A 24,316-nucleotide genomic window follows, 5' to 3' on the forward strand; every position below is an offset into this window, starting at 1 on the left:
CCAAAAGCTCTGGGTATGGTTCCTGAAAACTCTGGGTATGGTTCCTGAGCCCCTTACTCCATGATAAAGCTGTAACTGCTGTTTCTAAATTGCCTGATACTGATTGTTTAAATTATGGTAGAGTAAAACAATGCTTATTGAACTGTTATAAATTAACATCTGAAGTTTACAGAAAAAGTTTTGTGAGCATAGATGCAAGGCAGATGAAAGTGCATGTGATTATATTTTCATAGGTGGGTGAGTGGGTGTCAAATCACCACTTTTGAAAGACTGGCAGAACTTTTGGTGAGGGAACAAGCCCTTAGTACCTTGCCTGAGGACATGAGAATATGGTTGGCAGAGCGGGAGTGTAGTTCTGCAAATGAGCTGTGGAGGAAAGGGAATCTCTACTTAGTAAGCAGGGCATCACTACACAAGAAGGGGATTCCCAGTGCTGCACGGATATAAGGGAGCCCATGGTGGGCAGCCTAAATCACCCCAACAGAGTCTACTAGTAACAGAGGAAGCCACTAGTTCAGGTACATGGCAGGATTAGGGGTTAGCTGTTTTAAACCTAACCAGAGGGGCCGTGTAGGATAAAAGTGTCCACTGAAGCAAGGTGGGGTACAAAAAGGTGAGGGAGCCAGCAAGTGGGAATAACAGCATACCAGTAGTAAGCTGTCTGGAAACAACTGGGGTAACAAACTATTACGGGAGTTTGTATCCTCTCTTAGTGGATGGAAGACAGGCTACTGCTAAGAGAGAGACAGCATCTGACATAACTATTGTGAAGCCTGCAGTGGTTAAAGAGGAGCAGTACTTGCTTGGGCAGTCTACACCAGTTGGAGCTTTAGGTAGGATCCCATTCCAAATACCTTTGGCCACAGTTCATTTTGACTGGGAGGGTGGAAAAGGAAGCAAGTAGATAGGTGTGTTTGGGGATATTCCTGCAGATGTCTTGATAGGGAATGATTGGATAATGCAGTACCTTGTGTGCATGCAGTTGCATGCAGTCAGGCTTGGAGACAGGCATGTAGGTCTGATAGCCTGGAGGAGACCCATACAGACCCCCACACCTGAAGCTGGGGTTGGTGATGTGGCTATTTCAGCAGTGAGCCACACCTGCTGGTAGATACTGATGTTCCTGTGGGCAGGGTGACTGCAAGGATAGAGATGAGCGGTAGTACCTAGGCTGACAGTGAAGCACCACTGCCAGAAGATACTAGGCTTCCTGTGGAATGGGAACTGGGAAGGGTCACAAACGTAGAGTTGAGGGAGGCTCAGCTTATGGACCCTACCTTATGAATCTTGAGGGAGGTAGCTAAGGAGACACCTGATGCTGAAGGAAAAGGGGAGTTGTATACTAGAACAAATGTTTAATGTATAGAGAGTGGAACACTAAGGGAGGGCTAGAGGGTGAGGTAATACAGCAGTTGGTAGCCTGCGGTCTGGCACTTCTAGTCATAGCCCATGACATTTCTTTTGCAGGTCATATGGGCATAAAGTGTAACAAGAGATACATTATGCTTAACTTTTATTTGCCTGGGATTGCAAGGGATGTAACAGGGTACTGCAGGACCTGTGAGGAGTATCAAAATATAGGCAAGGCAGGGGACAAGGTCAAAGCTTGGTTGATTCCTTTGCTGTGACTGAAGAGACATTTCAGAGGGTAGCTATGGATGTTGTGGGGCCTCTGAGTACCCCAATTTCAACAGGGAAGAAGTATATCCTGGTGGTAGTAGAGTATGCTACTAGATACTCTCAGGCAGTGGCTCTGTGCTTCATCGAGGCAGAGAAGGTGGCATATACTTTGTTAGATATTTTCAGCAGGGTAGGTTTCCCAAGGGAAATATTAATTGACAGAGTTGCCAATTTTATGTCAGACCTGCTGGCTTGTCTGTAGAAGCATTGTGGGGTGAAGAACCTAAATACCACCCCCTACCTCCCCTAGACTAATTGTCTTGTGGAGAGGTTAAACTCTACACTAAAGACCATGCTATGGGCATTTGTAGAACAGTTTAAGAGAGAGTGGGACAAATATTTGCCCCATCTACTGTTTGCATACAGAGAGGTACCCCAGGAATCCACAGGTTTTTCACCCTTTAAGTTGCTGTATGGGCATAGGGTGAGTAGGCCTTTAGATATGAATCATGATGAGTGGAGGGGGTGAGTGTGAATCCCACAAGGAGTCTGTTGTGGCATATGTCCTAAACCTCAGGATATGGCTTAGAGAGTTTATAGGCTTGGCCCAGGAGATCCTGGCAGGAGCCAAACAGCAGAAAAAGGTCTGTTATGATAGGAATGCTCGAGCCTGAGAGTATGCTGTGGAACAGCAGGTGATCGTACTCAGTCCTGTCAGACACAATAAGCTGCAGGCATCTTGGGAAGGACCCGTCAAAGTGATAAGGAAGGTCAGTGATATTAATTACATGGTGGACCTGCTAGGCAGGAGCCAAGGCACAAATTGCACAGTGTTAACATGATGAAGTCTCAGCATATCAGGGAAGTCCTGGGCAGACTGCAAAGGGCAAGGTTAACCATTAAGCCCAGTACATGTCAGGTTGGTATTGCAGAGGTTTCTTACCTGGAACACAGAGTGGGGAATGGTAAGATTAGGTCAGAACCTGCCAAAGTGAAAGCTATTCAGGTGTGGCCTACCTCTGTTACTGAAAAGCAGGTGAGGGTATTCTTGGGGACAGCGGGGTACTATAGAAAGTTTGTTCCCAATTATAGTACAATAGCTGCTCCACTCACAGACATAACAAAGAAAAACAGGCCAGATGAGGTAGTCAGGACCCCAGCCTGCGAGCATGCATTCTAATTGCTTAAAGGGACTTTGGGAGGACACCCAGTGTTAGCCAGTCCAGATTACAGTAAATAATTTGTTGTGCAGGTGGATGCTTCAAATCATTGGGTGGGGGTTGTACGCAGTCAAGTTTCCTCAGTGGGAGAAGAGAACCCAGTTGTATATCTCAGCCATACACTCCAACCCAGGGAAGAATGTTATACAGCTGTAGAAAAAGAATTTCTAGCCATAGTATGGGCACTGCAGAAACACCAGCCTTATCTGTTTGGAAGTCAATTTCACTGTGGTTACAGACCGCAATTCCTTAACATGGCTATATAGAGTCAGCCAACAACATGCAAAGTTATTAAGGTGGAGCCTAGGGCTGCAGGCATATGACATGTACAGCATGGTAGTGGGCTCAGCAATACTAATGCAGATGGACTCTCAAGACAGGGTATAGGTTAGTGTGTTCCCAAACAGGCCCATTTCTCTCAAGCAATGTCTTTTCAGGGCCCCTTGAAAAACTAGCTTGAGTCTTCAAAGAGGGGGGGGGTGACAATGTGAGGTATTGCCATCTGTGCCAGAGGAAAATAGGTCATTGCATGTGTAACATATGCCAGCATAGTTACCTGGAGTTTTGTAAATAATTTTGTGTCATTTGACTATCCCACTGACTTGTATTAAAAATGTATTAACAGTGTTATTATAACTGATTAGATGTATATGTTTAAACAAAGAATTATGGAAGAGAAGAGTAGAAGTTTCTGAAATTGTTTTGTAGCTTTCAGATATTGAAACAGATCTTAGCAAAGCTTTGAATGTGTATTGTACCGGAGTCAGGTGATTAAATGTGATGTCATTCTATAACCAGGACTGAGAGGATAGAACTCTCACAGCACTTTGTGTTGTTTTCTTTTCTTTTCTTTGGATCCTGATATAAAGATCTATGTCAGTTATCACAGTCAGTTAGTTGAGTTGAGTTCAGTGTAAGTTTGAACTCATCACCTTGCCTTGTGGAAGTAAGTATCTCACCATCCTATCTTACCTTGCTGAATTAATTAAGTTAGCTTATGAACAGTTATTGTTTAGACAGTCAGGAAATACAATGAGATTAGTTAAGTATTGTTTTTTCTGCATCTGTGTAAATCTGTCCAACAGCGTTATTTTTATTTCTCATGTTCTGAAACTCTGGTGTTTATTGTACTTAGATATTTATTATTCTCATGTTTTCTATTTTATTATTTATTATTAAATATTTTACACCTTTCATTGTGGCTGGTCTTTTAGAGAATACTTTTAACATCTTGAGAGTACTTGTGCTTATTTTAGTGATGCCTTGGCTACTCTGAAAAACCTTACTGATTTGGTTACACTCTACCATTTATGCTAGTATTGATTTTATTCAGTATAATTGGATAGCCTTGTAAAAGCCTTAGAGTGGCTGACTGATGGCAGCATGGTTACCTTATAGTATATGTAGAAGGTGTACAGCTAGTAAATCTGTGCCAGTCTTTCCCAGCAGTGTGTGTGTGTGAAAGTCAAATACCCAGGTGTGGGTGTGTCAGCTAGTTGGAACACAGTGCTCCAAAGTGAGCCTTATTTGGGATCTGGTCTGGAGAAACAGAGAGTCCAGTCCCAGGCCAAAAGCATGTTCCCTGTGTGCTCTTGGGGAAAATTGTCCTGATGCAGACAACTGCATCTTAAAATACTCTGTAAATCTATTCCTGTTCTTAGTGACCACCTCTCACCATTATCAATGGTGAGGATGGAGGCTCCTTGATTACTGGCCCGGGGAGAGAGGGTGTCACAGGTGGCATAATGAGTCTGCACTCTACAGATGTCCTTGTTCATAGTTCATAGTTTAGTACCAGGCTAACTGCCCTTGCAAGCCATTTTAAGCCTAGACAATTATCCTTTATGAGACTCAAACCCTGCACGTTGAGTTTGTAAGGCAATCACCTTAACCATTAGGCCACCCTCCCAACCCACCACTCATTCCATGGCCATCCCACCTCATTTTCTGGTGGAGAACTCCTCCATGAAAGGGAGAGGGCACAGTCTGGAACCCATAGCATTAGTTCTTCCACACGACCATCTAGTGATGTGGGCAATCTCTGACTCCATGGACACAAATGCATATATGTTATTTCTGCTGAGACTACTCATAGCACATCCCACCATTTATTCTCACCATGTGCTCCATTGTCAGTGCTTGCTTTGGATAGTGACAATGACCTTTCCAGGAGAAAGCACCATCATGGTTGGGGACATACATGGTTAGTAGATAGACCTCTTGTGGAAACCCTACGCCTGTCCTTCAGACTCCAGCACAAGGCTACATCTTGTGCTGCATCTGTATCCACACCCACATCCACATACACACCCACACACACACACACACACACACACACACACACACACACACACACACACACACACACACACACACACACATACATTAGCGTCACCCAGCACTGTCCAGTCAAACCACACCACACTGAAGACACAACAAACTCTCTGTCCAGATTACTTAGCTCCCCACACTTATCCATTAAGGATTCATACAGTCTCACACAGCATTAACCCACATCCTCACCCCCACACTGCCTACTTATAACACTTTTTACTGTGGCTTTCCCCACCTGTATATATGACATCTGTGCTTTGCCCACAGTACTGAGTTACCAGGGTAGCCTGTGTCTGATCCATTATGTATTATTGCAACCATCATTTTTAATGTCATGTTATACTTAATCTGGTCCATGGTTATGAACCAGAGGTTACCTCTTTGCTAGTGCCACAGGTTGTTACACCTACCTTTACCATGCATAATCATCTCCTGCAGTGGCAGCTTCCTCAACTTCATCATCAGGCACCTCTTCAATACTGAGATTCTGGGACTTTTTTCTGCTGAATGTCTCTATCCTGCTGTATCTAATTAGAGAGGAATATGTTGTGCAATTGTGAACATACTGCGAATATTTTACTGTATGTTTCAGAGTCACACTGCACAGCACTACACAGGACATATAGATGTGAGGTCAATATGTTTTGTCTAGCTCCTGCATGGTGCCTCTGTTTACACAGTAGTACCTGTCCACTGTTTTGTGTTATGAAGGGTGTAGTATGTTAGACATGGATGAATGAATCGGCAATGCAGCAGGTAATTATGTGCACCTCTATAACTTCCACATTGAGAACAGTCCTTTAAATATATATACTTAGGAAAGCAGTGACAACCCCATAACTCCAGGATTTTACTGTAGTCAGCAACTCTGGTAAAAAGGATCCTTTGACTCAAAATATACATTTCTGAATCCTGCCGTCATATTGTTTACCTTCATTTGCATTTAACATTCATTTTATTAATGTTGCTCATTTCCATGTAATTATATCATCAGTTGCATATTATGCAGGCTGCAGCATTTCAAGGCCTATCACAGTCACAATAAGTTTTTCTCTGAATTGCCCCCACCTGATGTGTGGCCACTTTTTATGGAAATTCCATTACTATGATTGTGTCTTTTGGCTTTTCCCGGTTAGGGGCCGCCACAGCGGAACTCTGGTCCGCTAATGATTGGCAGTAGAGTTTTATGTGCTGGCTGGCCGGGCCTAACGCACAACCTTCAACGAAGGAACGCCCGTTCACGGATGTTGCCACACAGAAGACGCTCTAGCTGAGAATCGAACGGGCAACGTCTAACTGTGAGGCGAATGCACAAAATGTTTTTAAATCTCAGTCAGTATTAGTAGCAGTCAACATTTTTACAGTTACTCCATTTTTTTTTTGGTTTACTGGATACTGCTAAACAGACCTCATGGCCATCCTTTCTTGATTCTCTAAGAAATGTGACTTAGCCACTTGCTATGGCAACACTGACACAGCAAGTCAATGGTTTGATTTTTGCACTTATTAGACAATAGTACTGAAGGTGGAGAAATTTTGCAACAAATTTGCAAAGAGGATAATATTAGATTTTAAAGAAAACCAAAATGGTCCCCAGAAGGACTATAAGAACATTTTCAGACACAGAACAGGACACAAATAATTAAATCATACTTTCCTATATGTGGCACTCTAGTTATCCTGTATGGGGTACTAAAGGGTTATGCTGCACTCTCTCCAATGCACTCACATATATGCATGTACTCCCACGACAAGACACACACACACACACACACACACACACACACACACACACACACACACACACACACACACACACACACAGAAACACACGCGCTAGTACACAGATGGACACTTTTCCTTCTGCAGATCTCTGCTGGCTACTTTTTCCTCTGCTTTGAATAATTATTAAGGAAAAAAATAATAATTCACCATTCACACTGACTAGTCAGATTTTAATTTTTCCTTTTCCACTTCTTTCAGCAGCAAATGATACAAAAATGAATAAAACCAGTAAAATCCAACAAAGTCCAGAAGAAAAGGATCCAGGACCAAAGTTGTAGTCTTTACTACAACCTTGGTCCCGGATCTTTTTCTGCTGGACTTTGCTGGATTTTACTTCTTTCAGCAGCAGTTATGTTTATACACAAAGGAATATGCTAATCTTTACTACATTGCACTGACCATATTTTTTGTGGCAGTGCATGGACAGAGATGAGGGACTGGTAATTTCAAGCCTTATAGTTATGCAAGAAACTTGTATGTGTACATGGGTTCTATATTATAAAGCCGAATACAAGTACAGCGACACATAAAGAGTGATGTACCAAATAGTGAAACACGTATTTAGCGAAAATCAGAACATCAAACGTATTTGTTTGGCCAGCAGCGCGATCCTGGGGATAAGGAAATATATCCTTTTCCCCACTGTAATGCAGTCTCTGAGTTGGTATATTTAAGTAGGTGGGGTGTGGGGGGTACAGGGCTTGCCCCCCTGCAAAAGTGTATTATTTTAGTTTTATTTAGTTAATTTACATATACCTGCATGGCACTGTTGTTTAAAGAAACACGTTCGGTGTTTTGATTTTCGCTCAATATGTGTTTTGCTATTTTTGTACATCACTCTTTATGTGTTGATGTACTTGAATTCACTCTTTAGAGCTTTTGGCTTTATAATATAGACCCGTGTACGTGTTTGATGGCTGTTATCTTCAATAGCTAGAACAGCTGCATGTAAGGACATGCCACTTGCTCCCCCCACACATACAACAAAAACAATGGCAAATACCACTAGAACTTTCCACAATAAAGATTTTATCATACCATCCTACCATCTATGAGAAATACAGGACGTTTTCCTGGCAAAATAACCAAACATTAGTATTCTTCATGTAAATAAAAACATTTAACTCCAAAGGCTATATTACTTACAGTAGCTATGTTCATTTGCCACTGCAGTAGAAAACTAACAAACTACATTGGACAACTAAAAGCAGTAAATGGTCTTCATGATATCTCTGCTGTAGTCTATGTATGCTGTTGACCAGACATGAAATGGAAAAAAATTCTACGAGAGTTATTACAACTACTAGTCTAAATTCACATTTGCATTTAGGGTTCCCCATGTCCCAGACTACAATGTACTACTGCATTACACTGAACTAGAGTAAATACTGATTGCATATCAAATGATAATGTGTAGCTAGCCTATATACTCATGTTTTACAAACATTCCTAGTTATAAACAGTATCATATCTAAACTAAAAATCTTTATTTAAACTGTACTATATATTCTATAAATATGTCTAACACACAAACAATATATGTTTAGTGAATATCACATATCACATGCTGCACTTACCTTTTGCTGATGGAGTTGAAAAATTCACCTCAGGGCTCCACTCACTCCAGAATCCACTAAAATAATCCCCATTTGGAATGGTGCGAACCTTCAGTTTGTAGTTGCAGTTTGGTTGTAGGTCTTTCCCTAGTAACTTCAGCTGTTCAATTTTCAGGTTGCTTATATTCTGGATTTAAAAGTGAATTATTTAAAACACAGATAACAGCAGAGAATAAAGTAATTGTGGGTCTTTCTTGTCAGACCATGACATCTGACCTTATGATGGTACTTATTTCTATCAAGAGTATTAGCAGTTTTCATTGATTACTTTTTTAATTCCAATTGTTCCCCTTACCAAACCTACCAGGTGGTACCACTGACTTTACTCAGTTAGCCAATTTGTTCCATCAGAGGTGATAACCAGGCATCCTCAAGCAAGACAAGAGTTCTATGACCTATTTGTTCCTGCCCAGGGTGCCTCATCAAGGCATTTGCTCTCAGTATGGTGACAGGCAGGTGGTACCATAGCCTTTATTAAGAACACACCCTTACGCTTGTGGCACCTTTACAAGATCTGCAGGTGCTTGTAGCCTTGGGGAGTGTGTCTCCACACACACTCCTTGTATTATGCAGGTATCCACATTGTAGCCTTGGGGAGTGTGTCTCCACATACACTCCCTGTATTATGCAGGTATCCACATTGTAGCCTTGGGGAGTGTGTCTCCACACACACTCCCTGTATTATGTAGGTACCCACATTGTAGCCTTGGGGAGTGTGTCTCCACACACATTCCCTGTATTATGCAGGTATGCACATTGTAGCCTTAGGGAGTGTGTCTCCACACACACTCCCTGCATTATACAGGTATGCAAATTGTACCCTTGGGGAGTGTGTCTACACACATACTCTCTGTATTATGCATACATGCACACTGGCAGCACATGCTCACATGCTCATGCACTACAGCTGCATTACCAAATGCTGACAAAAGATTAAATACACAACAGATTCCAAAACAGTATACACTTTAATAAACCCTGTGGTAGCTTCACTATTTCCCCTGCTAGGTGTCACCCAAGTCAAAATCCAGACCTCCTCCCTCCCCCTAGGATGGCTGATCTGGTCAGCTCCTACAGACACCTAAGCCAGTAAATGAACTAGGGTTTTCTGCATGACAGTTGGGTTTTAATTCCTTCATGTTAAGAGTGGCTTTTCTTCATAATTTTTTATTATCTTATACAACCCCTCAACATATCACTCTGTACCACCCATCTTAAGAATTATTTAAGTTTCTGCAATCACCATTTTAGGTGGAACACAAATTTATAGACTAGTAATCTTTAATTATTTTATTTGAATTTGCTTATCAGAATCAAGCACTGATCATTTCTGAACAATTTGAGTCTCAGCTTGGGGGTCAGTAAAATTACCAGACATACAGAGAATACATCATGACATTAACAATGACATGACAGTGAGTAACACACAAAGAATGTCCTTTGCTGAAAATGCAAAAATAGATCTGGTGTTAAATATTCTATACAGCATTTAGAAAGCATGAATTACGTATTGGAAATTTAATCAAGAAACACAAGACTGGTATTTAGGACCTTGAGAAAGGAGATGCAAAACTATGGAACTTAGATCAGGAGCCAGAGTAGAAGAGGGGTAATAGAAGATTTAGGTTATGTGACCAAAGTGGTAGTCGGTACTTCTTGTCTGATTCAGATTTTAGCAGTGTAAGATATCCGAGATAAGTTGAGGAGTCTTTATGTTGCTTGGAAAAGACTTCCACAGCTTGGGGCTGAGAACTGTGAAATCACAGTTAGTGGTATGGAGCTTTGTGTTATAGTACAGAGTGATTGAGGTTTCTGAGGTTGTAGGAAGGGACTTATGTTATTAGTTTTGAGGTTAAAGGAGGGTGTCAATGTTTATGTAGGAGCTTGTCCAGTTGTAAACCTAGGAGCAAGTCTGCTGTTTACTTAGATGGGAGCCACTTTGTTTTTCTTGTTTTGCAAAATGCTGTTCAGTTCACTGTGAGTGAGCAATAAATATGTATACTTTACTTTCTAGAGTTTGAATGGTTGTGGAGTTTTAGGAGATACTACTGAGAGGAGTGAGAAACAGAAGTCCAGGTGGGGATTAGAATTCAGTTTCCTGGTACTGATGGTGTGGTGTGAGAGAATGGGATATTTTGTGAACCCAAAATAGTTGTGGCTTGATTTTTTTTTCATCAGTAAAAGTTTGTTTCTGTATCTGTCCAGAAAGACATAGGTCCTGATTCAACCATCTGTTAGCAATTGTAATAAAATACTGTCCTCTGAGATGGGAAAGCAGATACTAAGCTATTTTGTCTCACAGATTGTAACGCACTAATAACAATGCAAATCCCAAGCTGAAGTCTAGCTCTGTGAATGACTGCAGTGTAGAACATTGTAAACTCTTTAACTAAATGACATTTTAAAACACATAAAATAATCACATAAAACAGCCTTTCCATGAGGTTTTATTTCTACATTCGTAGTCTGATAGAATCACTCATGTCTACTTTCTATGTTAAATGTTTCCCAGTTTTACACTATAAAGAATTCAGTGAAGCACATGTTATTGTACTATCAAATGCCATTACATGTTAAATTATACAGAATCTTAAAGTGCTGTTTGTAAAGTTTTATTTGAGAGTTATACAAATGGCTTTTCTTTACAAAATTTTATCTCATATAGCCTATATACGTGTCACTCAGTATCACGTGTCTTAAGAAATATTTTTTGTTTCTACAGTTTCCATTTTAGAATACAAACACACTCCGATAACATTTATTTTAATCTGATACCCCCAAACCATTGATAATATATTTTTGTCCCTGTTTATATTTCATTAGTGCTTTAATGAACAGATTAGTGACCTTTTGAAGAACAGAGGTCTGAATGCTGAATTATTGGAGAATGTAATGAAGGAAAAGAGACAAGCTGCAGTGCTGTGATGGACTGAATGGTACAGCAGCAGTCAGATAATGAAGCGGGTAATGTGGCTGAGAAGTAGATCATGGAGGCTGAAAGCACACAGACATGTTTGGATGATGGAGTAATCAGTTTTAAGAATATGTCTGCTTCTGGGTACTGTGAATGATAGAAATGGAGCCAAGCAAAAAGAGAAATGCAAGTGTTGTAAGTCAAGGAGTAAGAAGCAGGGCACACAGTGAAGAACGATGTTAAGACCAGTGCTAAGAGTAAAACGTAAAACCAATGCTCCTATTGACAGCTAGTGCATGTTGGACAATATTATATAGCCATTAGGATTTACTTTAAAAGCTTTTATACATTTAGGGTCAGAAGACGTCTGTGAAATAACTTTTGAAACTTTTTTTTACAGCTGCAGACATGATTATGAATGAAATAGAAGAAAGACAAAATATCATCTTGAAATGCTTTATTTTTCAGAACTTTGGCTCGCACTTAAAATGACTTTGCAGTTAAGAACTTCAGAACATGTATAATAACATAAATGTATGGACAGAGGATAGAAGTGGCTGTTACACTGGCTATGCATGATGGAAAATTGCAATAAATTTCAAATAATATAACAGTGAATGGGAAAACAGTAACTGCTAGGTATTTGGGTCAATAGAGGCAGATTATATTATATATGCATATGGGGGGGGGTTACATTTTTCAGGTCATAGAGCAATATAGATGGTGTTAGGCTATAATGAAGAAATCATAAAAGAAGGTAATTGATAAAACTAACGGGATTTGAGTAAAAGGAAGGAACTGAAAGATGAAGCTAGAAGTCTATGGAAGGAACATATGACAATAAGAGTGTTTTATGAAGACTGGGCAAAGTTGTGGATAGTATTTAAAGAGAAATATAAAAACACTTTTTTTGTAAACAAACAGAATGGTAAAATAAAGATGTAAAGTGCAACATGAAATCATGATTTTGAGAAAGGAATGGAATAAGGAAGCAATAAAGAAAAAGAAATAGAAAATAAACTGTATAGAAAAATAAAGAAAACATAAGACAATGTTGAATAGAGAGAAATATTTTTCAAAGAGAAAAATAAAACAAAGTTTCACTGTTTTAGGAGATGAGGTAAAAAGAAGAGAATGAAGGGTGGATATGATATTTGCTGAGAATGGGGTTGCAAAATTATAACAAGAAGACCTTATGGAGATAGTAGGAACATTTGTAGAAAGAATGGATAAGAAGGAAGAAGCTGGAAGCGGAGGTAGAAAGTAAAGCAAGTTCACCCAGAGCAAAATAGAAATGAGAAGAAAGAATTGAACTGAAAAAATTGGAAGAAGCGTTTGAAAAATTAGTACCAGGTTTGGGTGGGTTAAGTTATGGATATAGCAGATGGGTATAAGGGAAAAAGAAACATTTGTAGAAAGAGGGTTTGGGTGGGTTAAGTTATGGATATAGCAGATGGATATAAGGGAAAAAGAAACATTTGTAGAAAGAGGGTTTGGGTGAGTTAAGTTATGGATATAGCAGATGGGTATAAGGGAAAAAGAAACATTTGTAGAAAGAGGGTTTGGGTGAGTTAAGTTATGGATATAACAGATGGGTGTAAAGGAAAAAGAAACATTTGTGGAAAGAGGAAGAGATAGAACATGAGAAGATATTTGCTTGGGTGATTCAATTTATATAGAAGAAAGATGACAACATTAAGAATTGGAGGCCAATAACACTGGAGAATACTGATTATATATTTTTTTATAAAATATTGTATTAAGACAATACCAGTAGATTGCCAGGCAGCCAGTATTACTGCTGCATAGGTTAAAACAGTACTGTCCAAGGCCAAGAATACAGCTTCTATGGGACCTGAAAATATCCCTGGCTGTGTTCTACATGAACTACAGAGTGAACTGGCACCTCACCTGTGTACCCTGTTTAATCACAGCCTCACCTCAGGCTTTGTCCCTTCTGAGTGGTGCACTGCTATAGTCATCCCTTTCCACAAGGTGGAGTGACTACAGACTCTGGGAACTGTCACCCCATTAGCCTGACAAGTCTGATGTGCAGGGCTATGGAGCATGTCATCATGGACCTACTAAACAGGGATATAGGGAATCTCCAGATCCTGGATCTCACACAGTTTGGTTTTGTAAAGGGTAGATCATGCCTGCTTAGCTTGGTCGGCTACTTTGAGTCAGTCATCGGGGCTGTGGATGAGAGCAGGTGGTTCATACAGTCTACCTTGATCTGGCCGGGGTCTTTGATACCGTTCCCCACTCGGGAATTACGGAAAACTCACTAAGGTAGGTATCGACCCCTATGTCACTAGATGGGTTGCAGGCTGGCTCACAGATAGAACCCATAGTGCGAAAGTAGCCGAATACAAGTCAGACTGCCAACCAGTCATGAGCGGAGTCCAACAAGGATCGGTCCTGGGTCCTCTCCTGTTTGATATCTACTTCTCAGAAGTCCAGGGCAACACGAAGAGACTCTGGCTGTCAGAATTCACAGACAATTACAGGTTGGGAGTCATTATTAGCTCTCCAGGTGATGTTGACGGCCTACAGAGGGGCCTCGCTGAGACCGATGACTGGTGTCAGAGCCATGTGTTGTCATCCCCATTGGGAAAAACCTGGTTCCCATGAACTGCCACATCGATGGTAGTGCACTGAACACAGAAGGCATTATAAGAGATCTGGGAACACAGGATGAAAACAGCCTCTCTTTTGACCACCACATTGCCACTTTGGTCGAAAAGTCCTTCTATGTGGCACATCTCATTACTAAGGGTTTTGCATCCAGGAAGAGGGAGGTTATTGTCTCCCTCTACTCTTCCTTCATCAGACCAGTCATCAAGTACAATGTCCCAATTGGCATGTGCTTCGCTGGAACCCTGCAGCAGCTGGAGAGGCCACAGACGTGCCTCGCAGGAAGGATCCTGGGCCTTAAACACTTGTCCTATATGGACAGACTCAAAAAACTCCAACCATTCTGTCTCATATCGCCTACTTAGAGGCAATCTCTGCTTAGCTTACATGGCCATGTCTGACCCAGCTCTGTTAGAAATGCTACATCTAAAGAAATCCCAATCCCTTCAAACCACATGCTCCAGAGACCTCAGCTTCATTACTACAATCAACAGAACGTGCTGGAGGGACAGGTTTGTGACCCAGAGACTGTCCATGCTGTGGAATGGACTTCCCAAGCATGTCAGGTGGAGTGCCTCACTGGCCCTCTTCGAGAGAAATCTTGATGAGTGGATGGGAAATAGAAAATTCTCCCCGGGGATCACTCCAGTGGCTCTCCTCGACAGAGGCACTGGAACTAAAGTTGGGTGGCATGATGCCAGGGTAATCCTATGGGCTAGGCTTGTAAAGGCTCCAGGGCCATTAGCCTAGTGCACACCTATGAACCTATGAACAAATGGGCACTGTTTTGGAAGAAATGCTGGGGAAAACGTATATGGAGTAAAGGGAAAATAAGTGAAGGGAACATTAGTAATAATAATAAAAGAAGTAACAGATGATATTTTAAGGCAGGATAAAGATGTAAGGTTGGTTGTATGCAATGCTGCAAAAGCACTGGACTTAGTAAATCACAAGACAATGTGGGATATTTTAGAAGATTATGGGATTGGGAGAAAAATAAAAAAATAAAAACATTAAAGAATTGTTATGAGATGTCTTGGGCAAACGTTAAGGTAAATCGTTGGTTAAGAAAGAAAGAAAATAAAGATTGAAAAAGGTATGAAAGAGATGAGTCAGATGAGTATATGTTTATTTGTGCTAATAATGAATGCAATAATACAAACGTGTTGGTGAAATGAGAGAGGCAAGGATGGCAAATGGAAAAAGATGTCATAATATTTGTGTCCTTCATATGCATATGATTTAGTTATTGTAACAAAAACACAGTATTGTTGAGGAGAACTGTGACAAAAATGAAAAGGAGGTTAAGTAAAGCTGGATTAGGGTTAAGCGGGTCAAAAATAATGGGTGTCATGAATTGAAGAGGATAAATGGAATATATTTCACTAGAAATGAGATAATCATGTTAGGAATCAGGTTTGGTGAATGTGGGAACACATAAGAACAATGGAGAGGAAATCTGGATGAAATAAACAAGCTAGGAAATTGCTGGAAAACTTTCTGTTTATCCTTTAAAATAATGTTTACATGTTAAATCCATATATACTGGGAAGAAAGAGGGATCTTTGGAGAGTGTATATATATATATATATATATATATATATATATATATATATATATATATATATGTTTCTTGAAAAACAGAAAAGTTTTTTTTTCAAATGTATTTATTTTTATTATCTTGTTATGACATCATCAGCACAGCATAAGTGGACTGTTTTGTCCACTTATGTTGTGCTCATGATGTCATAGCAAGACTGAAACATGCATATTCACAGCTAGTGGGGTTTGACTTTATTGGCCTAAATTTTTCCATTAATCAACTTAAAAAGAAATAGGTCATAGGCATTCAGAACCCCCATATAGCTGAAACACCTGGTGTTCTTAAGGGGTTATTTCCATATATCTCATAATCATCTTTTACAAGAGGAATCAAGGAATCACACAGTGCAAACTCTAGCTTGGTTAAAGTTTTCTTGTTGGTTTTTTTTTTTTTTCCCATTTGGATTGGCTTTGTGGCCTGTTTACTCTTTTGTTTAGCTAATTTGGAAAATTAAGAAAAAATACCCTAATTGCTCTGAACTTATTCATAATGACATCTCCTATTCTGACCCTATAGACATTACCAACATCCTTGCAAATAAATGTAGTGCCAACTTCACCCTCAAGACTTCTAGCCAAAGCCCTGAAATATTTGAATCCCTTACTCCCCAATTATCTCTAAAGATCATTTATTGAAAGTACTAACCAGGACCAAAAATACTTCCTCTATGGGACCAGATAATATACCCGACTGCTTAATTAATAGTATTAAACATACCCTTGCAAACCAACTACTTAAAATGTTTAATCTATGTTTAGCTACTGGTTTTGTTCCTGATGAATGGCACACTATGGTGGTGATGGCTGCCCATAGGGAATGACTACAGTAGTAGGCAAAATTTTCCCAACCCCCGAGGCCAAAACCACAACAAACAACAACAGAACCAACGGAGGGTTTACAACACACGAAGGAACAACAAGAAGAGGAAGTAGAATGTGGGGCAGATGAAGGGGTAAGTCATAACTCTGACACTTTTTCTGATTTTGACTTTGAATCTAACTGCTATATGAACATTGACAACCTTGTCACTGATGTTAATAAAACGTGCAACATAGTAACAAACAAAGAAGGGGACTTCACGGAAGTACAACTAGAAGTACAACTAGATCCCCTACTTGTAGAAATTTTTTGCTAAGGGCCTAACCTTTGTTCCCTCATGTTGTTGTTGTTGTGTCTTTCGGCTTTTCCCGGTTAGGGGTCGCCACAGCGGAACTCCAGTCCACTAATGATTGGCAGTAGATTTATTACGTGCCGAGTTTCCAGCCCTAACACACAACCTTCAACAAAGGTACACTCATTCACGCATGTCTCCGCACAGAAGACGCTCTAGCTGAGAATCGAACAGGACAACGTCTTACTGTGAGGCGACAACGCTACCACAGTACCACCACCGCAGTTTATATAAAGTCGATATGGCTAGACTTTTAATAGATTTTAAACTGCACATAAGAAAGTTGAACTTGTGTATACTAATGGGGAATGACTTGAACCAGGTAACAGAACAGATACGAGTCCCTAGCACATTTAACATTTATCCATCCAACCTTATTATTCTTTGAAAGAATTTGTGAGATGGATTTTAGAAACTTAAATAACCCATCAGATAAATCAAACTGCAACACCTTTATGAATTTAACTAAAGAACAAAGGGACTGCCTGACGAACTTCCAACACCTCCCAGTACGATTGACGAAACCAGACAAAGGAGGAGGGCTAGTACTGATGGAGGTAGAGGACTCTAATACGTGCATGAATAGAGTGATAGAAGGGGAAGCATACACAGCAGTAAGCTTAAACGAGGTGAATATAGCTTACAATAAAATAAGAACATTTATTAATGACTTGTTCATTGATGCTTTAATTGACCTGAACACACTAAACTATTTAACTATGGCCTCTCCTAAAATGCCAGTAGTATTTGGAGTCCCTAAAATTCATAAGAACCAGGAAAATCCTCCTATGCCTGCTCTAGTGGATGCCAGGCAAACCATCATGTATCCCTGTGCAAAAGTGGTAGACAACATACTGAAAAAAATATGTAGCACTTGAACCACAAATCTGTAAAGATTCCTGTTTATTTTTAAATAACATCAATACTCTGGATTTCAAAGGGGAATACAATTTCATGGCAATTGATGTATGTGACTTATATATGGTTATACCGCAAGACACAGGAACCGAGTGGGTGATAGCCCACATCAGATCCAAGAGAGCAGATCATAATGAAATGAGACTAGTGGAAGAACTACTTGGAATAGTGCTAGAAAATAATTTCATTATGTTTAACAACCACTACTACTTACAAAAAACAGGGGCAGTGATGGGGACTCTCTGTGGAGCAAGTTTTGCAAACTTAGTGTTGGCACATTGGGAACACAGGGTAATTTTGGGCAACATCGAAGTAAGCCAGCACTTATATTATTACACTCACTTCTTGGATGACGTATTTATGACTATTAAAGGAGACTCAGTACTAGCACATAACTTGATGGATATATTTAACAATTCAACGAAATTTCTTAGACTCACTAGCCAACTCAATAGGGACACCATTAATTATTTAGATATCGAACTGTCAAAAATTACACATACCAACAGTATCGAGCATGCATTTTCAGGAAGAAAACTTATTCCAACTGCTTTTCCCATTACACCAGCACACACCCATACCACCAAAAGAAATCAGTGGTAAAAGGGCAGCTGGTGCGAGCAGCTAGGATGATGACAGAACAGGAGAAATTTGAGGATGAATGTAGGATATTGAAAACAATGTTTATAGAAAGAGGCTACCCTAGGGAACTATTGGAAGAACTGATAGAAGAAGTTAACTTTAAATGTCAACAAGGCAGATTCAAACCTATACTGATGGACCATCGTAATGAAGGAGTCTTCACTGCCACCAACCTGAATTTACAGGTTGGAGTAGAAGAAAGTGTTTTGTCATTGACAGAAACTAAACTACCAGGAGTTCATTACAAATTAAGCTTCACTTTTATGTTCAGTACTGATTTTCAAGCTATCAGGAACATTTTGCTCAAAAACTGGGAACTTCTAACGAGTGATAGAGACCTATTAGACAAAGTAGGTGACCACCCGGTCCTAACATATAGGAAAGGACAAAACCTTAAATCAACGCTGGAGAATAACAAGACTAGAGGTAAAAAATTCCCAGGGACATACAGATGTGAAGCATGTAACAAATGCAAACATATAGGTATTACATTTACAATAAGAGGTAGACACTACTACACGAAGGAGAAATATAATTGCAATTCAAAGCTGATAGTCTACCTAGCACAGTGCCATAGTTGCCCAGCATATTATACTGGCAAGACAGACCGTAGATTTAGAGATAGGGTGTATGAGCACACTTGCTACATTAGTAAATGTAAACAGGGCAGCCCCCTTGCTAGACACTGTAAGGACCATCCAGGCCATGGTTTTAAATTTAGAGTCATCGACTCATTTAGGACCGACCCTTGGGGGGGCCCCTACTCGTTACTACTAGAAGAGTTAGAACTACTGTGGCAACTAAGGTTGAACTTGCACCATTGGCCTGGAGTGAATGAGGCCTGTTTAATAGCACCTGTATTTAAACTTAAGAACCTAAGTAGATGAAATCTACCTTTAGGATGTTTCATTAAGTTTAAGTTTAATTTGACTTATAATTTATCAAGTCAACTTCAGATACACTGGGGTAGTATAGCTTATCCAACTGTAATGATTAATTATAGATGGGACAAGGACCTGAGAGTTTCTGTTCTTAGAGTTTTAACATGAATTTTAACATGAATTTTATGACATGGGTTGTTAGATATTTGTTGACTAATAGACTTGTTTAGATGAAGTGACTGTAATATAGAACAAATGTTTCTAACACAGTGAGGGAAGTTAACCATCACTATTATGAATTTTAAATGAGCAAGAAGAAGTACTAGCATATAATTAATGTGTATACATTAGACATGAACAGACTTTATGTGCTGTCACTACATCCTTTTTATTCCCAACTTATTCTACTAGGATAAACAGTGAATTAATTATTTCTCGTGTTTTAGTAAATGAAATGAGAAGTTTCTTCATATTTATATTTGAATAGCAGCATGTAGATTTAAATGTTATATTTAATTATTGTACCCTACTTGTCTACCATTGACTTGTTTCGTTTTTTGAGTATACAAATCCTTGGCTTATACACCTTTTAGAAGGGCTAATTAAGTGTCTAAGGGTGTGACTACTGAAATGATGTATGCTTGAATGGAACTTGTCTGAAGAAGTTTAGCCTGTGCACTAAACGAAAAGCGCTTTACAGTTTCAATAAATTTGTTTTCGGTTGGATTTATCTGATACTGGCCTTCTGCTTTTGTTTATTTTGAGTTAACGCTGTTTTCTGTAGCCTTACAATCTTCATCTGAACATGAATGTATTGTAAATGACTTTATAAACTCTTATTAGAACCACAGAACTAAATTCATCAAATGATAAATAAAACATAGTGGAAGGACATATTTATAACTCAACATCTCTCCAAATCTCTGGAATAAAATTCCCCCTGCTCATTAAACAGTGTGAATTACTGTATTCTTTTTAAATATAGTCTAAATGACTGTGACATTAATGATGACAACTGTGTGCAGGAAATCATGCCATGATTCTCCCTCTGCCTTTAACCTCTATTGCTGTTATCAGCTAATTATCCTTCCAAAGAAAATTCATAATTCAGCTAATACTCAGCAATCATTAGTATCCTAGCCTATACCATATCCAATATCACTACATATGACAGCATGCCAGATAGTTAATGTGACCATATACTAGACTTTTTAATTAAATAAGGTACAAGGATTCATTAACAACTGTACCAAATTTAGACTAAGGAATGAAGACTCTTCACACTGGAATATGTTTAAAAGCTAATAGATGTGATTGATTAGTTCCCCTTTTCACTAGCCATCTCTCAATAAGGCAATGGATTTTTTTGATGCTACCTACCTACCTACCTAAGCATCATCAGTTCCATGGAAACAAAGTTCAACACAATGCAACACGCCCCTTGCTAAACTGAAAAACTCCACCAAATAATATCTTATAGGAGCAAGCTAGAGACGTGTTATCAGGCTTTAAAACTGATCCTTGTTACCAACATTACACATTTACTAGAAACTACTGTATACAACTAATTCTCACACCAAACAAAATCAATTATTTTGCCTCTTAAAGCTTAAAATCTTTCCACCAGTTAAAATCAAAGCATTTGGACTTTACTTTGTATACAGGGAAGTACATTTTAGCTACTGCACTTCTTACCATTTAAATCAGTTTTGTGTGGGACATGTTTGTGTTTGCTCTGAATCTGAAGTTAAAGCTATTAATTGAATGCATTTTATAATGTGCATTGTTTTTTCAAGTTTTTTTGGTCCTGTGCCTAGGTATTTAAATCAGTTTTGAGTGAGGGCTCATTGTTCTGTATTGTGCTCTCTCCTCTGAATCTAAAGTTACAGCTATAAATTGATTTGGGTTCTGCAGTACTTTTCTGGGTTCTTTGGTGGACTAATCAGCATTGCTCATCAAATTACTGTGTTTTTATAGGATCATAGGAGATTACTAGGCTATCGACCTGGAGGTCATTTTAAGCCTAGCTGTTTCAACCCAATGTAATATCATAAAAGTACTAGTCAATACCCAAGATTTTAGTCACTTTTCAAACTTCAAACAATCAGCCAGCTTGGGACAGCTATGTGGGTTGTTTCAAGAGCTTATTTCAAGAGCTTGTGGTATCAAATGAAACATTTGGACTGAATTTTCCTTACAGTGAAGTACATTTAAACTGCTGCATTTACCTTTAAACTTGGTGGCTTTTGAGGTGCACACCCCTTAGGCCTTAGAAGCTTCTCTTAGTATAATCTCCTAGATGCTTTGCCCTGGAAGATCCTTCCAGTCTTATCTGTTTGACAGATGAAACTGGGAAGGCCCTCCTCTTAGACTGTTAATGTGCTTTGAATTTGACTGAAAGTGTATGCTCCTCATTGGCTTTTCTGTCTTTGAATCATCTTGTAACTACTTGTTGCTAGTTGTTAGACTTGTTTCTGGTACCTTTTAATTTGTGGCTAAATGAAATGTGCTTTTACATTAAGAGAATTGGGACTGCAGTTCTAGTGGCAGTAGAAATGTAGCCTGGTCTGTCTGAGTTGGGAAACACATGGGGAGACTTAATGTGAGGTTGCTTGGTCTGAGGGTTTTTTAGTTGGATTAGTCACTTTTCTTTGAGTCTGAATTCTGCTGCTTATTGTGCAGTGGCGTGTAGCAGTGCCTTGTATGGATGCAGGCACTTAGAAACTAAATTGTGCCTTTAAAAGTTCCCCTGTAAATTTGCCCAGTGCTCAGCTGAACAAAGAGCAACTTGTTTGCGTGCTGAGGATGCTGCTCCATGAATTCATTCATATATAGCATAGCTGTAGTTTCTATCCTCACAGTACCCAGATTAGCCTGCTGTGTCACCCCCTTTCTAGTTCACTTAAAAATGACCTGATGCAATGAATGGGCACTTTCCCAATTTCTCTACCAACAACTTGGTAGAAATGGGCATTTTGAGACAATGTAGGAATTGTCTCATGTTCATTGACAGCCAACTAATCCTTAGAGAAATTAATTCAGTATGTGAGAGATGTAACTGGAGGCAAAACTCTTACACTAAAGCACTCGAAATAACAATCAGGCTGTTGGTAATGTAAGCATTAAACCCACCACACATAGTGCTGACCCAACATATAGACCAGTATGCTAAGGCACTTAAAAGCAAAATTCCTAAATCCCAAAGACTTCCTTAACATCTGTCCTAGAAAAATAATCCTCAACAACCCCAAAAGTACTCCACCAAAACATCATCCAGTGCAACACATACAGCCACACCCTTTGGAGCCTCAACTACAAAACCCATAAGGCAACCCAACACACTATGCAATATTTCAATCATAGGATACTCCATTGTGTGGCTTGCAGATGTCTAACACACCAGGCTGAATAAGGAGAAAAATCATAGTTGTCTATTTGGGCCAACAGCTACTAAATCACCCACAAGTGCCAGTATGAATCAATCACGGTCCATGTGGGTATAGATGACCTGAGACATATTTCCCTGGACTATATGAACAGACACATTATGGAGCTCTTGGACAATGTGTCCCAGCCAGGTATGTGCTTAGCATTGAGCAACATACAACCTTTGTCAATGATGATGCCACAATGTGAACAAAAGATGATTGTTTTCAATAATTGGCTTAGTTTCTGGTGTCATTCCAAGGGGTTACAGTATTTGTCAGCATGGGAGGATATTGTCAACAGTCCATGTAGCTTTGCCAAGGGAGGTCTTCACCTGTTCTCTTTAGGCTTTTGAATATTGGATAAAACACTATTCTCCTCCATATAGTCTTTTTCAGAAAATGTCAAACCGACAAACCTTCCAACATAGCAAAGCCAACTCAAGTGAATCTAAAGGTGCTATTGCACAATACTAGGAGCCTAAGCAAGAAACTCAACTTTGTTCAGGCTCTTCTCACCCTGGAATGTGTACATTTGGGCAGTTATTGAGACATGGTTTAAAGCCATGGACAGAACCCCAGAAGTGCAGGGCTTCCACACATTCAGGCCAGCTACTGCACAGGCAGGGACCAAAGGTAGAGCAGACTCAATTTATATCAGCAACAAACTCACCTCAAGACTACCTAAATAGGACAATGCCCTCGAGCTTCTTCCTGTCCAAATTTCCACAAACAAAGTCACATATCATAGCCTTGCAAGCTATAGGTTACTTACAGTGATCCAAGAAGCCCATAACCTGTAGTTGCACTTACTGGAGGCCTTCATCATGCAACCCAATATCATATTCATGGGCAAATACAACAACCCCACTATAAACTGAGGTATTTACATGACCCTAGTGGAATAGCCATCAATATGTGTCATCCCCACTCTGAGCCAGTAATCAAGGAGCTTGAATCTTCACCACTGACACTGGAGAGGGACGTGCACTTGGAATACAAATGGATACACTCAATATTTCCAGATGCAGACCTCTCTGCATCAAGTACAATTTACCTTAAGAGCAGACAGGGAACACACTCAGTCTGGGGTCTGGATGTCTCTTTATCTGTCTCCCTCTAGGTCTCCAATAAGACTTCCCCTCTGGTACAGCTGTAGGTTCAGGTCCTCAGCCAAGTGTCCAAGCTGAGTCCTCCAGCACCCTCTCTGTAAACCCAGTGCTTCATGTCCCTGTCCTAAGTAGCTGACACACACACTCTTTAAGATTTAATTTTCACACACACACACACACACACACACACACACACACACACACACACACACACACACACACACACCTGGAAAAGGCTGGCACAGAATACCCGTTCTACCTACTTTGCCCAGACTATAATGTAATTATCGCTGCCACCAGTCAGTTACTATAAGGCTCTTAAAAGGGTATACAATTATACTGTGTAATATTCATACTAATACAAATGGTAGTAGTAGTTCAAAAGATGGCTAGGCCTTCTGGAGTGGCCCACACAATGTCACCAAATAAATATAAGCA

At 39.7% G+C, this 24,316-nt stretch overlaps 1 protein-coding gene across 2 annotated transcripts in view; it reads right to left on the reverse strand.

Annotated features, from left to right (window-relative positions):
- IL7R (interleukin 7 receptor) overlaps positions 1-24,316 on the reverse strand; it is a 776,271-nt gene that overhangs the window by 439,179 nt on the left and 312,776 nt on the right. For both annotated transcript variants that reach the window (XM_044069973.1, XM_044069970.1), the window contains exon 5: positions 8,537-8,702. In XM_044069973.1, coding sequence (XP_043925908.1) covers positions 8,537-8,702 — 166 coding nt within the window. The remainder of the gene's footprint in view (positions 1-8,536; positions 8,703-24,316) is intronic.

Source organism: Protopterus annectens, chromosome 1.part0 (genome assembly GCF_019279795.1).
Source record: "Protopterus annectens isolate FY-2018-M chromosome 1.part0, PAN1.0, whole genome shotgun sequence".
NCBI classification, from domain to species: domain Eukaryota; kingdom Metazoa; phylum Chordata; order Ceratodontiformes; family Protopteridae; genus Protopterus; species Protopterus annectens.